The sequence below is a fragment of the Schistocerca piceifrons genome, chromosome 1 (assembly GCF_021461385.2).
Source record: "Schistocerca piceifrons isolate TAMUIC-IGC-003096 chromosome 1, iqSchPice1.1, whole genome shotgun sequence".
NCBI classification, from domain to species: Eukaryota; Metazoa; Arthropoda; class Insecta; order Orthoptera; family Acrididae; genus Schistocerca; species Schistocerca piceifrons.
The window spans coordinates 829,525,062-829,538,404 of NC_060138.1; the positions used below are offsets into that span (position 1 = coordinate 829,525,062).

The 13,343-nt window shown below is 41.0% G+C and overlaps 1 protein-coding gene across 2 annotated transcripts in view; it reads right to left on the reverse strand.

Moving 5' to 3' along the window:
* Window positions 1-13,343, reverse strand: part of LOC124714599 (protein outspread) — a 758,909-nt gene that overhangs the window by 64,041 nt on the left and 681,525 nt on the right. For both annotated transcript variants that reach the window (XM_047243036.1, XM_047243037.1), the window contains exons 12-14: window positions 12,789-12,989; window positions 11,279-11,429; window positions 1,462-1,629 (exon numbers count right to left, since the gene is read on the reverse strand). In XM_047243036.1, coding sequence (XP_047098992.1) covers window positions 1,462-1,629; window positions 11,279-11,429; window positions 12,789-12,989 — 520 coding nt within the window. The remainder of the gene's footprint in view (window positions 1-1,461; window positions 1,630-11,278; window positions 11,430-12,788; window positions 12,990-13,343) is intronic.

The window sequence follows — 13,343 nt, forward strand, 5'->3', positions numbered from 1 at the left end:
GAGCCTCAACAAGAGAAATGAACTTTAAGAGAATATTATAGGAGGGAAGAGGATCAAGATAAAAACGAGATGGAGATAGGATACTGCAAGAAAAATTTGGCAGAACACTCGAAAACCTAAGCCAAAACAAGGCCCCCTGAGCAGACGACATTCCCTCAGGATTTTTTAAATCCTTGGGGGACCCAGCAATTACTCCACTTCATGTGCAAGGTGCAAGATAAAGGAGACATGTGAAATACCCTCATACTTCAGGAAGAATGTAATAATTCAAATTACAAACAAGGTGGGTGCATACCGTTGCGAATATTTACCCTCATACTTCACTAAGAATGTAATAATTCAAATTCCAAACAAAGCACGTACTTACAGTTGGCCGGCCGCGGTGGCCGAGCGGTTCTAGGCGCTTCAGTTCGGAACCGCGCGACTGCTACGGTCGCGGGTTCGAATCCTGCCTCGGGCATGGGGATGTGTGAGATGTCCTTAGGTTAGTTAGGTTTAAGTAGTTCTAAGTTCTAGGGGACTGATGACCTCAGCAGTTAAGTCCCATAGTTGTGAATATTACAAAACTATCAGTTTAAAAATTATGGTTGCAAAACACCAACACAAATTATTTACAGAGCAATGGGCCAACTGGTAGGACGCAACCTCAGGAAAGACCTGTTTTGGGTTCCAGAGAAATTAAGTTACATCCAAGGCAATACTGGCACTCCAATTTTTCTTAAAAGCAGGTTAAAAGAAAGTAAATCTATGTTTATAACATTTGTAGATTTAGAGAAAGCTTTTGACAACATTGACTGGAATATACAAGGTGTGACTGGACAGTTTAAAGAATGGATCCGCTACTGCTTACTGGTTTGGCGGGCAGGTACACGGAGGGTGGGGAGAGAGTCATTGCCTTGTCCTTGAACGCCCTCTGACAGGAAACTGTTTCCTTTATTCAGTTCATTGTGACAGCTGGTTGAGTGCAGGTCTGTTAGGGCTTGTTGCTGGATTCTGTCTGTGTGAAATTGGATGTGTAAACAGAGCAACGAGTTTGTGTGAAATTTTGTTTTAAAACCAGGAAAGCAGCTTCTGAGACTTACGAACTAATAAAAACAGCTTTTGGAGATAACTGTATGAGCCAGTCAAATGCTTTTGTCTGGTTCAACAGGTTCAGAAATGGCCGCAAATCATTTGAGAATGAACCACGGTGCAGCCCACCTCAAAAACAAATGAACATGTTGTGAAAGTTCACTCTGAACGTGTTTATGCATGCCACCAGTCCTTCTACCTGATACTCTGAACATTTCTACCTCTTGCTAATCAGCACCACCAGGCAACAAAAATTCAGTTCAGTTGTATGACCACAAATCAGTTCACACAAACAACTCAACATTTCCTTTACAATCTTGTTAATAATAATCGATTATTTTCATTAAATCTAAATGGATATAACACTGCAGATTTCCCAATCTTTTTTACCTTATTTTCAAGCGCAGCAATTTCCACTTTGTTTTGCCGTAGTTTGAGAAGCTCTTTCTCTGCAATACTGACATCACACAGAGCAATGCTTAGGCGTCGTTTCAAGTCCTCTACCTCTGTTGATTGACTCTCTGCCGAGTCAAACAAAGAGCTCTTCACCGAGTCGACCTGAAACAGTTTTCCTTTGAAAAATGTGCAAATTCACAGTACAAAAATGACATAGTTCTACTAAGCATTTTCTCTGGGGTGTGGATGTCTACAGAAATACAACTGGAAAATACAAACTTTTCACTTATGTGCAGCAAAAAGTCCAATTATTTCTATTTACCTTGAGTATTGTAAAGGGCCATTTCTAAGAGTATTAGCTTTCATATGAAATCTCATATGTCTTCCCACATTTTTGGTTGTCTTTTCTTCCCCTTAACTTCTTGAAAGAGATAGTTCTAGTTGAGAAATTTCAATATCAGTTACTTGTTTGGGGGAGGCTGGGTAGCCATTGGATGAAACGAAATTCACTTGACTTCTAGTCTGGCTATGCTTCTGTGGAAAGCTAACAGTAATACTACATGTTCTACAAAGTCTTATTAAATAAATAATTCATGCAAAAAATTATTAACAGTTTACTTTGTTTCTGGTGTCTGTTGCACAACACCATAATGGCACATGTATGTGGCCAGAATAGTGAAATTCTGCAAAAGTAACTACTCATTACGACAGGACGGAGGAGGAAGAGGAGGAGGAAGAGGAGGAGGAGGAGGAGGAGGAGGAGGAGGAGAAGAAGAAGAAGAAAAGCATTAAAATCTTCATGTCCCATTATCGTCAGTGAAGATGAATCGAGTTGGGACAACTAACAAAGTTTGGCATTGTAAGAAAATGAAACACCTACAGCCGTCCTTATGATCTTATTTATTATGTAGCTACCATTTCTGGCACTTCAATGCACCATCTTTAGGCCTTAGTTCATGCTGAAAGGGTTATCATGATCCATATATATATGCTGCATCAGTGGCCAATGTAACAGGTTTATGCAGACTATCTGCAACTGTGATGTCGGCATCCAGTCAATAGCCCGTTGATGGTTGGAGATAGAAGGTAAAAGATACAGGTAAAAGGAACATTAGGGCAGCAGGAAGGTTAAAGGACAGGAGGGGGTGGAGGTGCGGGGGGAGGAGGGTGGGGGTGGCGATCTAATCAAGAAAGGTTGGTCAGGTGACAATGTGGGGAAAAGAACATGGATGGAGATGGAAATCATGGTGCAAAGAAGCAAGGTGGAGCACAACCGATGAACCTACCGGAGGGCAGGCAGGCGATGTCCCAGAGTCACAAAAAGAATAAAATAGAAGAGGAGAGCAGGGGAAGAACGGATAGTGATGGCATACAAAACCAGGAGCTGGGACCACCGAACTGTAAGGAGAGGGATCCCAGCATCAACCAGAAGACTACTGTCATGCCTAGTGTGAAAGCAACTGGTGGCTAAACCGATACTACGATAGTGAACCGGGTCCAAGAGGAGCAGCATGGAAGGGGCAGCTGAGCCACAAACTTAATAACCACAGTTCAGATGACCCAGAACTAATGCCCAATAAAAGTGGAGAAGAATCGAATGATCCGTACCCTAAGAGGTGTGAACAAGGAAGTGAAGACATTGAGTTTAAGAAAACAGCCAACCTTCAGATGATGGATATGGAGTAACCAAGTAAGCTTGTTGTCAAAAAGATGACCCATGAAACAGAACTGGGGGACTACAGTCAGGTGTTGGGCATTGACGTACAGCTCTGAATCACAAAGGACGTAGTTTGGTGACAAATATACACCACCCTTGACTTAAGGGAACAGAATTGATAATCGTGCGGATGTCCATGAAAAAGTACAGTGGAAGACATCCTGAAACTGTCACTCCACAGAGGCCACTGAGTGGGAGCTAGATCAAATACATAAACCATCTACACAAAGAGCAGGGGCGACCAACGGTCTGGCGAAGGCCACAAGTCCATTAATTGCAATGAGAAAAAGAAGGATACTTTATACAGAGCCCTGTGCATCATCATTCTCCAAACTGGTGAATGAAAGTTAAGAGTGGGCCCCAAAGACCCACTTGTGGAGTGTAAGGAGGATGTGATGGCACCAAGCTGTGTCATAGGCCTTACAAAGATTGAGGAAAACTGCAACAAGATGGCGGCACTGATAAAAGGTCTGCCAAACTGTGGTTTTCAAATCAAAGCAGATGATTGATTGGAGACCATCCGTTCTGGAAGCCACAATGCTAAGGAGAGAAAAGGTCCTGAGATTCAAGGACCGAACTGAGCTGACAAGCCACCATCGATTCAAAAGCTTGCAGGGGACATTGGTCAGACTGATTTGCTGGTAACTATCAAGGGACGGTGGAACCCTTCTGGGTTTAAGTACAGGAACCACAATACCACTGAGTGGAGAAAATGCCTTGGAGACAAATACAGTTAAATACGGAGGAGATATTGTCACTGAAAAGGATTGAGTTGTTGAAGCTATTGATTACGGATGGAATCGAGGTCAGGGTCTGAACCATGGGATGAAGAGAGGGCCAGAAGAATTTCTGATTCAGTAAGAAGTGGGAAGTTTCAGTCCACTGTTTCTGGAGGAGTAAGGCAGCTGGATAGGAGGCTGACACCAATGTCATCACAACATCTATCACTAGGTGTTCCATGAGACCCAATGGATCTGTATAAAGGTTACCTGGAAGGGCAAGGTCAGGGATGGAAGGCTGTCAATGGCAACCTTGGGGGGCAGGGGGGGGGGGGGGGTGGAGCATAGCCCACACCCATGACAAAGGGACACAAGAACCTAGGGAGGAGACAAAGAATCCGTAACACACCTGCTTGCTCTGTTTGATTAAGTAACGGGCTTTGGCACAAAGACATTTGAATGTAATAAGACTGGTGGGGGATGGGTGCTGCTTAAGATGTTGCAAGGTTCGACAGCGATTGTGGATGGTGGTGGCAATGGCTGTGCTCCACCATGCAACTAGCCAGTGGTGAACGGGGCCCGTATAGCAGGTAACAGCAATGTCAATGGTGTGAATTATCTTACAGGACACATCACAAATGACTTCATCAATACACTCTAACAAAGAGGGTGTAAACATTACCTGGGAGGTATATAGAGGCCAATCAGCATGATGGAAAGCCCAGCAGGATAACCAATCCATTGGGAGGTAAGAAGGGAATGAGAGAATCAATGTGAAGTGGTCATTACCACAGAGGTTATTGTGTGGCATGAGCAAAAGACCAATGCAGAGAAAATGCCACAGGTGGCAATAAAATGAGTAAGGGAACCATCATTTAGAAGGCACAGGTCGTGGTCTGCAAGAAACTGGTCAATTAGGAGCCCCTGACTAGACAAAAAAAAAAGCACTGCCCCACGAAGGATGGTGGTTAAAATCCCCAATAAGGAAGAAGGTAGAGAGGGAGGGAGTTTCTGAATGAAGGCAGTTAGGGCAAAGAGTGTAGGTGGCCTGTCACAAGGGAGATAAGAGATTGCAAAGTAGACCTGGATGGCAACTGCTTCCCATGTGGTACAAAGGGAAATCCATGTATTAACAATGTCCGTACAGACCGATGTGCAAATGTTACCAGAGGCCTAGCATGGTTCCGACAGAATGCGCTGTACCAACGAAGAGTTAATGAGTAGGCATTAGTAAAATAAGATATCTAGAGTCACAAGCTGCCAATTAGAAGAAAATAAGGGATTGCAACTGTCTTAAGTGATGGTAGAGTCCACTGCATAAGCAGGTAATGGGGATCTCAGTGGGAGGCGAGTGACCTGGTGCCAGTCACACTACTGAGTCAACATATGTCACCAATGAGGATTGGGTGACATCCATAAATAAGAGGTCAGACTCAGCTTGCGAGGGGGGAGATGGCACCTCTGGGGACACCAGAGGGGCCTTGTCCTGAGACTTACAGTTCTTCTTCTTCTTCTCCTCTTTCATAGGTCAAGCAGAGCAAGGCATGGAGAGAGAGAGAGAGAGAGAGAGAGAGAGAGAGAGAGAGAGAGAGAGAGAGAGAGAGAGAGAGAGAGACAGAGAGAGAGCAGGCCTCTGCAAGATCCGGAACTGAGAGCGGGCAGTCTTGGGGTGCATGGACTGTGGGTCCTGCAACTGAGCTGTGGCAACAGATCTCTAGCATGGGAGACACTGAGGGAGAGGAGTCTGGGTGTAAGCCCCATGATCAATGGGTGCCAAAGAAAGATGATACATCTCCAGCTGAGGAGGAGGAGGGGCACCCGGAGGCCAAGGGCATGGGAACCGCAGGGGAGGGGAGAAAGGAGAGAGGGGCAGGACTAACCTAAGAAGTCGGGAGGAGAGGGAAAGGACTTAACAGAGGCAAAGTTAGATGTCATGAACACAGGGTGAAGATAGGCAAATTACTGATGAGCCTCAGTGTATGATAAATGATCAAGGGACTTATACTCCTATATCTTCTTTCCTTCTTATAAACCAGGCAGTCTGCTGAGTGTGGAGAGTGATGCTCATGACTTTCAACACACAGGTGCTGGAACACAGGGGGCTCCCCTCATGGAGTGGGTGTCAACATTCATTACAAAGAGGTTTCTCCATAAAGTGGAAATACGTATTCGAAATTCAAACACCAAAAACATCTCACAAGTGGCATATAACTTCACATCGTGCTGATAACAAACAAGCTTGACCTTCTCTGGGACAGATCTCACTCAAATGCCAGAGTAAAGGAGCCAGTATTGATGCAATTGTCCTTACAACCTTTCTGAACATGCCACACAAAATGAATTCCCTGTGATCCCGAACTGGCCCAGAGTGCTTCATCAGTTTGAAAGATGAGGTCCATAGGATAAATCACTTTATCAAACTTGTTTTCGATATCTTCCACAAATAGTAACAGCTTGGTGGTGGTGAAATTGTCCCTGTCTGTCCTAGTGCAGGCCAGGCAGTGTGAAAAGTGTTTCATCCCAAGTCAGTGAGCCTGGCCAACCTCCCAGGATGCAGTCAAGGAAGGGAAGGCTAGAGTGTCATAAGAAGCAGTATTAAACGATTCACTGCCACACCGCCAGCTGAAGACATGGCCATATAATACCAGCCAGTTTTTTTTTTTTTTTTTTAATGCACAGTGCTCTGTTTACGTGGCAACTTTCTGTTTTAATTCCTTCTGAATGCATGCTGCAGTGTTGTAACAGATAAACATTTCACATGTTCTTGGACACACAAACTCTTTTCTTGCTTTGTCACTATTTTTTATGGAACTGCACTTGCCATACCAACTGGTGGCCACAATGCAAACTCCACGAGTTTACAGTTCTATTCATGCATCAGTCATATTTGTACATGTAATACTGTGGAAAATATAGAACATTGAAAATAAATGAATCATTTATAGCAACCCTGTATTGCACACTGGGAAATGTATGTATCATAAATACAATATCAACTGCTTTAGTCAAATAACAGTTACTACTGCAAAGGAATTATACAAGAAATAATTATAAAACTGTCACCTTTTACTTTTCAGGAGTGCCAATATTTCTCTAAAATTACACCCTCACGATGAGTAAGAACACAAAGGAGAGTGGTGGTGGCTTCCTTTAGAAGGTTCCTCCTTATGTTTGTAAAGCTCATACTGTGTAACTCCCACTGAAGACAATATTTGCAATCTCAGTGTATTTAAAGTTCATCCACTTTACATAGTTAGAAATACATTCCCAAACAAAGTCATAAAAGTCCAACCCTGTTAACTTGGCACTTGGACTGAATCTTGACTTGCACATGGTACTAAATAGAAAGACATTTTAATAGAAAATTGAGTAACAAATTTTAGATATTTGTGACATTTGTTCCAGGAGGAATATAAATAATTGAAATTCTGTTTGCTTAATGTATTTAGGTACCAGCATTAAAGTAATAACTACAATTATTAACAATTATTTTATGCATTACTTCCAGTGTGGTTCTTTTACAAGATGTACTGTGGGATGTATCAGATAAACTTTTAAATGAGGATAGTAGAGTTCAGAAGTGAAACTCTACAAATGTACTGTAGCAAAGAGCAGTTTTAGAGGAACTTAAGGAGTTCCTTCAAAGCTACGTTCCCTACCACTGAATTTGAGTAATTAATGCATAGCTGCACAGTCAAAAAGGACGAGGGATATTTAATAATCAAAGAGACAAATTTATGTAGAAAGAAACTGTATATTTTTACAAGCCAGACTTTTACTACTTCTTAACGTAATCCCAACCATTATTAATATAGTTGTTGCAACTGTGCTTGGCAGTATTGCCTTGGGTGGCACTACTGGTTGGCTATACTTCCTCATGCCTTGTGGTGTGCTCTCCTTGGTTGCAGAAGTATTTATCTGGCCGCAGTGGAGACAAAAGTGGGCAGTCAGACGGTGCAGGAAGCCACAAGGAAAGGCAGTCCTGGATGACCCTTGGTCGCAAGTTGTGAATGCAGTTTGTTTAGGGGGCCAGCTACACACAATGAGCAACTACACACACTGAGCGCTCACAAGCCTGTTATACTGTGGATTCCAGAGGCAGTGAAGCCTGAACTTACTGCGGGGATTATAGTGTGTAACTAAGTGGGGCATAAGGAGTGAATTCTGGCAGTGGACATTGATTTGGTGTGTCTGTATCACAACTTTCTAGTTACCATTTGCAGATTGTGAGCCGATAAGACAGTGTTCAAGGATTTGACAAGACACTATGTTCATGTGATGATGTAAAGGAACTGACTTTGTATTGGTACACATTGTTCACAGGCAGTTGTCCGATTACTTTATACTGTCTCTATGAATCTGACTGCTCACTGCATTTTAATGTTGTTCTATAGTAACATGCTTTGTATGACTGCACATTGTTCATGCACAGCCAGCTTGTTGGACTTGCAAATAGTACCACTATACTCGCTGGCTGCATTAAGAAGCCATGGTTTCCCATTTCTAATACTGAATTTACCCACTGAGGATCAGACAGACCTAACTATATTTTTGCCACTTTTGATTTGTTAGTACTGTAAGGTACACAGAATCAAGACCTATGTTACGATCAAACAAGCGTAACTCTATCTTATGTAGTTTCCGTTTTAGTTGTCAACGTATCTACATTTTATGAAAAATAGTAAGGATCAGACAGAAGAGCTGATCCATTTTTAAATCACAGGATGCAGTGTTAATTTGCAAAACGGAACAGCTCTTACATTTCTCTGATCCTAACAGGACTATTAGAAGTTGCTTTTCCCGCTACTTCTCTGTAGACGCATTGTCGCCATCGTTCTGTGACAACAATGAAATGCCATTTCCTGGCAAGGAAGACAAATATTGTTTCAGTTGTGAATGGATTTACAAGCAAGTAGAAGCACTATGGAGTCCAGAGGAAGAAGGATGGTGAAAATGTGCCGGAGAAGGAACAGAATTTAATGGAATCTTTTAAGTATAAGAATCTGTTCTTAGTGTATATATTTCACTACTAAGTTCTATAATAATAATAATAATAATAATAATAATAGTCATAGCTGAAGAAGAATGTGATGTGGAGATGCTAAGGACATCATTGGTTCAGTTGAGCTACAAAGGCAGTACCTAAATAAGTTAGTGGAAGAAGAAGAGAAACAAACTGTGAGGACAAAATCGGATAACTCATGAAGGAAGAGGACCAAGAAATTCTATCTAATAAAGGGATCTGATAAAATTCAAGTGTGTATGCAGTTTTTTCTCAAGGCACTTGACATTTCTGAAACCTTTGTAAGAAATACTATTAAAAAAAAAAAAAAAAGATGAACATCATGTAACTGAGAAAGAGCGAAGAGGATGTCATGGGACAGGTATAAAGAGACCAGAAGAAAGTAAAGAGGCTGTAAGGAAACACATGAAGAGTTTTTCTACCCTTCCTTCTCATTACAAGAGGAAAGAATGCGCAACAGATTATTTACCTGCTGATACGAGCATTAAGATAATGTATGAGTTATATTGAGAACAATGCTATGAGAAAGGAAAGACAGTCAAGAAATTATGGCTGTATAGGTAGATATTCACAAAGGAATTTAATGTGATATTCCACAGACCACGAAAAGATGTGTGAAATATTTGAAGTTTTCATACCTTTCAGCTGAAGAAAAGGAAAACAAAGATTTTAAAAGGGAACAGGAAGAGCATTTGAAAAAGGAAAGAAATGGCAGGGAATTTTAAGAACATTAAGAAAGGAAATGCAAGAAAAGGTGAATCTTTGCTAGTTGAATTTGGCTTACAAGCTGTGCTTTACTGCCCTAGAGTGAATGCAAAGGCAGTATTCTATAAAAGAAAGCTCTCTGTGTACAATGTCACAGTTCTTAATGTAGGAGAAAACAAAGCAGAGTGCTACATGTGGAATGAGGCAACAGCAAGAAGGGGGTCCATAGAGGTGGCTTCATGTCTGTGGGATTTTTTGAAAAATCATGCACAAGGAAAACTGATAACCTTGTTTTCTCATACATGTGGGGGCCAGAACAGGAATGCCAACATGAACACTGTATGTTTGCATGCAGTAAATACACTGGACATTCCAACTATCGATCAATGTTGTTTAGAGCCTGGACATTCACAAATGGAAGTAAACTCTGTGCATACGAGCATCAAAAGAAAAAGTAAACAAATGGATGTTTTTCATTCCAGCGGCTGGTATACAACTGTAAGAATGACCTCCAACAAGAGTGACATAAATGGATAGCACTCAAATTTCAGATTTCAACCAGCTTCAGAAGAAAATAATTCAGAATAGGAAAACTGCTAAGAATGGAGAAACTGTGAAATGGCTTAAGATTGTTTGGATACAATATAGGAAAGATCAGCCTGAGATGATGTTTCTCAAGTATTCCTACGATGATCTTGCTTATAGTACTCATTTAATAGCACTGACACACATTCCCATATCTTGTTCTGTGTAATCTATATTTATAAAGACATTATTAACAAAACTGCAGTAATCTTTTATTGATAATATTGCTTAAAGTTGCATATTATTTGTTTGGCATTCATATGTTATATAGCAGCAGTCATTAAGGTAAGGATTGGAAGAACTTAACTACGTGCATAATTTCATAAAATATTTCATTGGTGTTCACCAAGTGACTACAATATGTACCACTTAGTAGAAAACAACAGTCAATGAAGTATACTTTTTATTTACCATAGAAAGGTTTGTGAAAACTATTATAAAGTACTCAGTTTTTTGGACAAAACATTTAAATCGAATTATCTCAGAACACTGTTTTTGGAGTTACGTTTCTTTGATCCTAAATGGGTGAACTGTTTCAGGGCAGTCTGTGACATTTCCTTATATTGTTATGAACTGGAGTGGGCTGAAGTTGATATATCAAAGTACATGTCATGACAGGATGAGCTCTTAGGATCCAACGGATTATCCTTATGGTTCAATTTAAATTTAGGACCAGTCTGCTCGTAAGTTGTTAAAATGAGCATGTGTTTTTAAAATACACCAGAATTGGTGTCCCATACACCAGTTGCCTCCCCTTTCCACATTTCTATCCCACACAACAGTTCCCTCACATCAGCTGCCCCCTTTCAAGCTGCCAGCCACCCTTTCCAACCCGTCCCCTCACTTCCAGCTCTTTCTCCCTCCACCTACTCCTCTGACGCAACCCCTCACCACATTCTACCTGCCAAACTGCAATCTTGGCACAACTAATTCTGAAAGTAAGCTATTTATTTATTTTAGTTTTGTTCCACTCAATCCCATTTTCATAACTGGTAAATAGTCATATCTCTTTAGAGTAAAACATACATTACACATATTTTAAAAAATCATTCTAGAACTTACACCAATGCTTTCCTCTGCATCAGATTCAGGAAGTTCCCCACAGCATGCCAGTAAATCTTCAGGACGAATAGAATCCAAAGTAGAGTGCCGTGATGATGGAGGAGATGATCTTGACCTTTTATATACACGTGATCTTGAGTTTGATCTGGACCTATAAGCCAACAGAACTTAAGAAGTCTTGTAATGAGGCGAAACATTGTACTTATGCATCAGGTAGAAATTTTTAACTGTACTCAAGTTTCACGGTGTCAGTTTTACAAGCTGTAGGTATGGTAAAATATTATTTTCAAACTCACTGCAGAAGAATTACTAGCCATTAGAGCCACATAAAAAGAATATAACAAGCTAAATGTCACAGGGGTTAACATACAGGCACTGAGGAATTGTCAAAGTTTACTGGGGGTAATGAGCTGGCCAAGCAATGTGCATCTGCAGTCATAAACAAAAAATAGAGACTGCAGCTGTTCACTGCAGATGAAGCATTCATGACTGAGGGAGGAGGTATTTTCTATACAGGAGGAGACACAATGCGTATTATGGCTGGCTGAAATGTGATCAGCTCTAAGCACAATGGCATTTCTAGGCAGAGAATGGCCCTGTGCTCATCTCTCACCACAGCATCATGCAGTGGGACCATTATTTTTAACAGACAGGAAGTGTTGAATCAGAGTAGGGAAAACACTGAAACACCAGACCACTCAGATGACCAACGACAATGTACCACGCATCAGATGTCAGAAGTCCATGGGAATCAATTCATGCCAAAACACCGGAATTGGACATACTGGAACTCAGTGCCGATTGTTCTTTAGCCAGATCACGAACAGTTTGCTGAGATAATTCTGGAATGTGCCAACAATAACCTTTTCAAATGAGGTCATGTTTTATGTCAGTAGAAAAGACAACAGGCACAACTGCATGGTTTGATGAACTGAAAACCCACATGCTATGACTCTATACAAATCTTATAGTTTGATGGTGAATCTTTGATGCTATCTGCTGAAATGTGGAATCATTTAATTGTTCTTCCCCTAAACTATAGTCACCAGGACTAGATATCTGTATCTGGTGGAGAATTGTACCATCGTACATTGTCAACAGGTCCCACTTTTTCAACAGGGTAGCACCACTACTCACTATGCCAAAATTGTGTGCTCCTACCTTAAGGAGATGTTTCCGGCCCACTGGACTGAGTAAGAGGACCAACACTATGGTCACCATGCTCACCTTACGTGCCCCTATTGTGAGAGTCCACAACAGGTAGTGTGTGGCACTCATGTGACTGATGTTGCAAATTTGCTTGGACACATTCTGGTGACTACACTTCTGCCAAGGGCTGTGAATTTGTATCACTAGATACAGTCTATGCTGCCAATAGTTCTCATGTTGAGGTGTTCTTGCCAACTATGTAAACCTCGTGCAATACTTTTCAAGTCATATGCCTTTTGTTCTCATTTGTTCATTGCGGACACCTTTTAATTTTTATGTATTACAGAAGATAACAAATTACCTGGCTTTCTCTTTAACTCTTGAGATAGGTGTCCTGTTTAGTGGTGGAGATGGCGGCAGAGGAGTTAGAGATTCACCCCAATCTTCACTCTCCCTCCTTCCACCTTCTGACGCCGTTCTGTACTCTTCATCTGAAGAGAGTAGTACAGACCGTGGTGTTGCTGGAGTGCTTGGGACAATGGATGGTTCTGCACATGCCAACCTACAAAACACAGTATGCCATTACTAAATTTACCGTTTTCATGTATAATCACCACAGTAAAAAAGTCACATTTACTACCTAAATTTATACACAAAACTTGGCTGAAAGTGAGTTTTAATTGTAATTAATGAAAAATAACACAATTCCATAACGTGAATATGCACTGTCATCTTAAAAAATAATCTTTTGCTGTAACAGTATATTTTGGCAACAAATCTACACTGAAGCCAAGCCCTAAAAGCTGAAGAGTCCTAATGATTTTTTTTCAATTTTTTTCCAGATAACTCTAAAAAATCAGTCACAAAAGCTCAAATAATGTTATTATATAACACTCAGCTCTTATTTTCTCAAAAC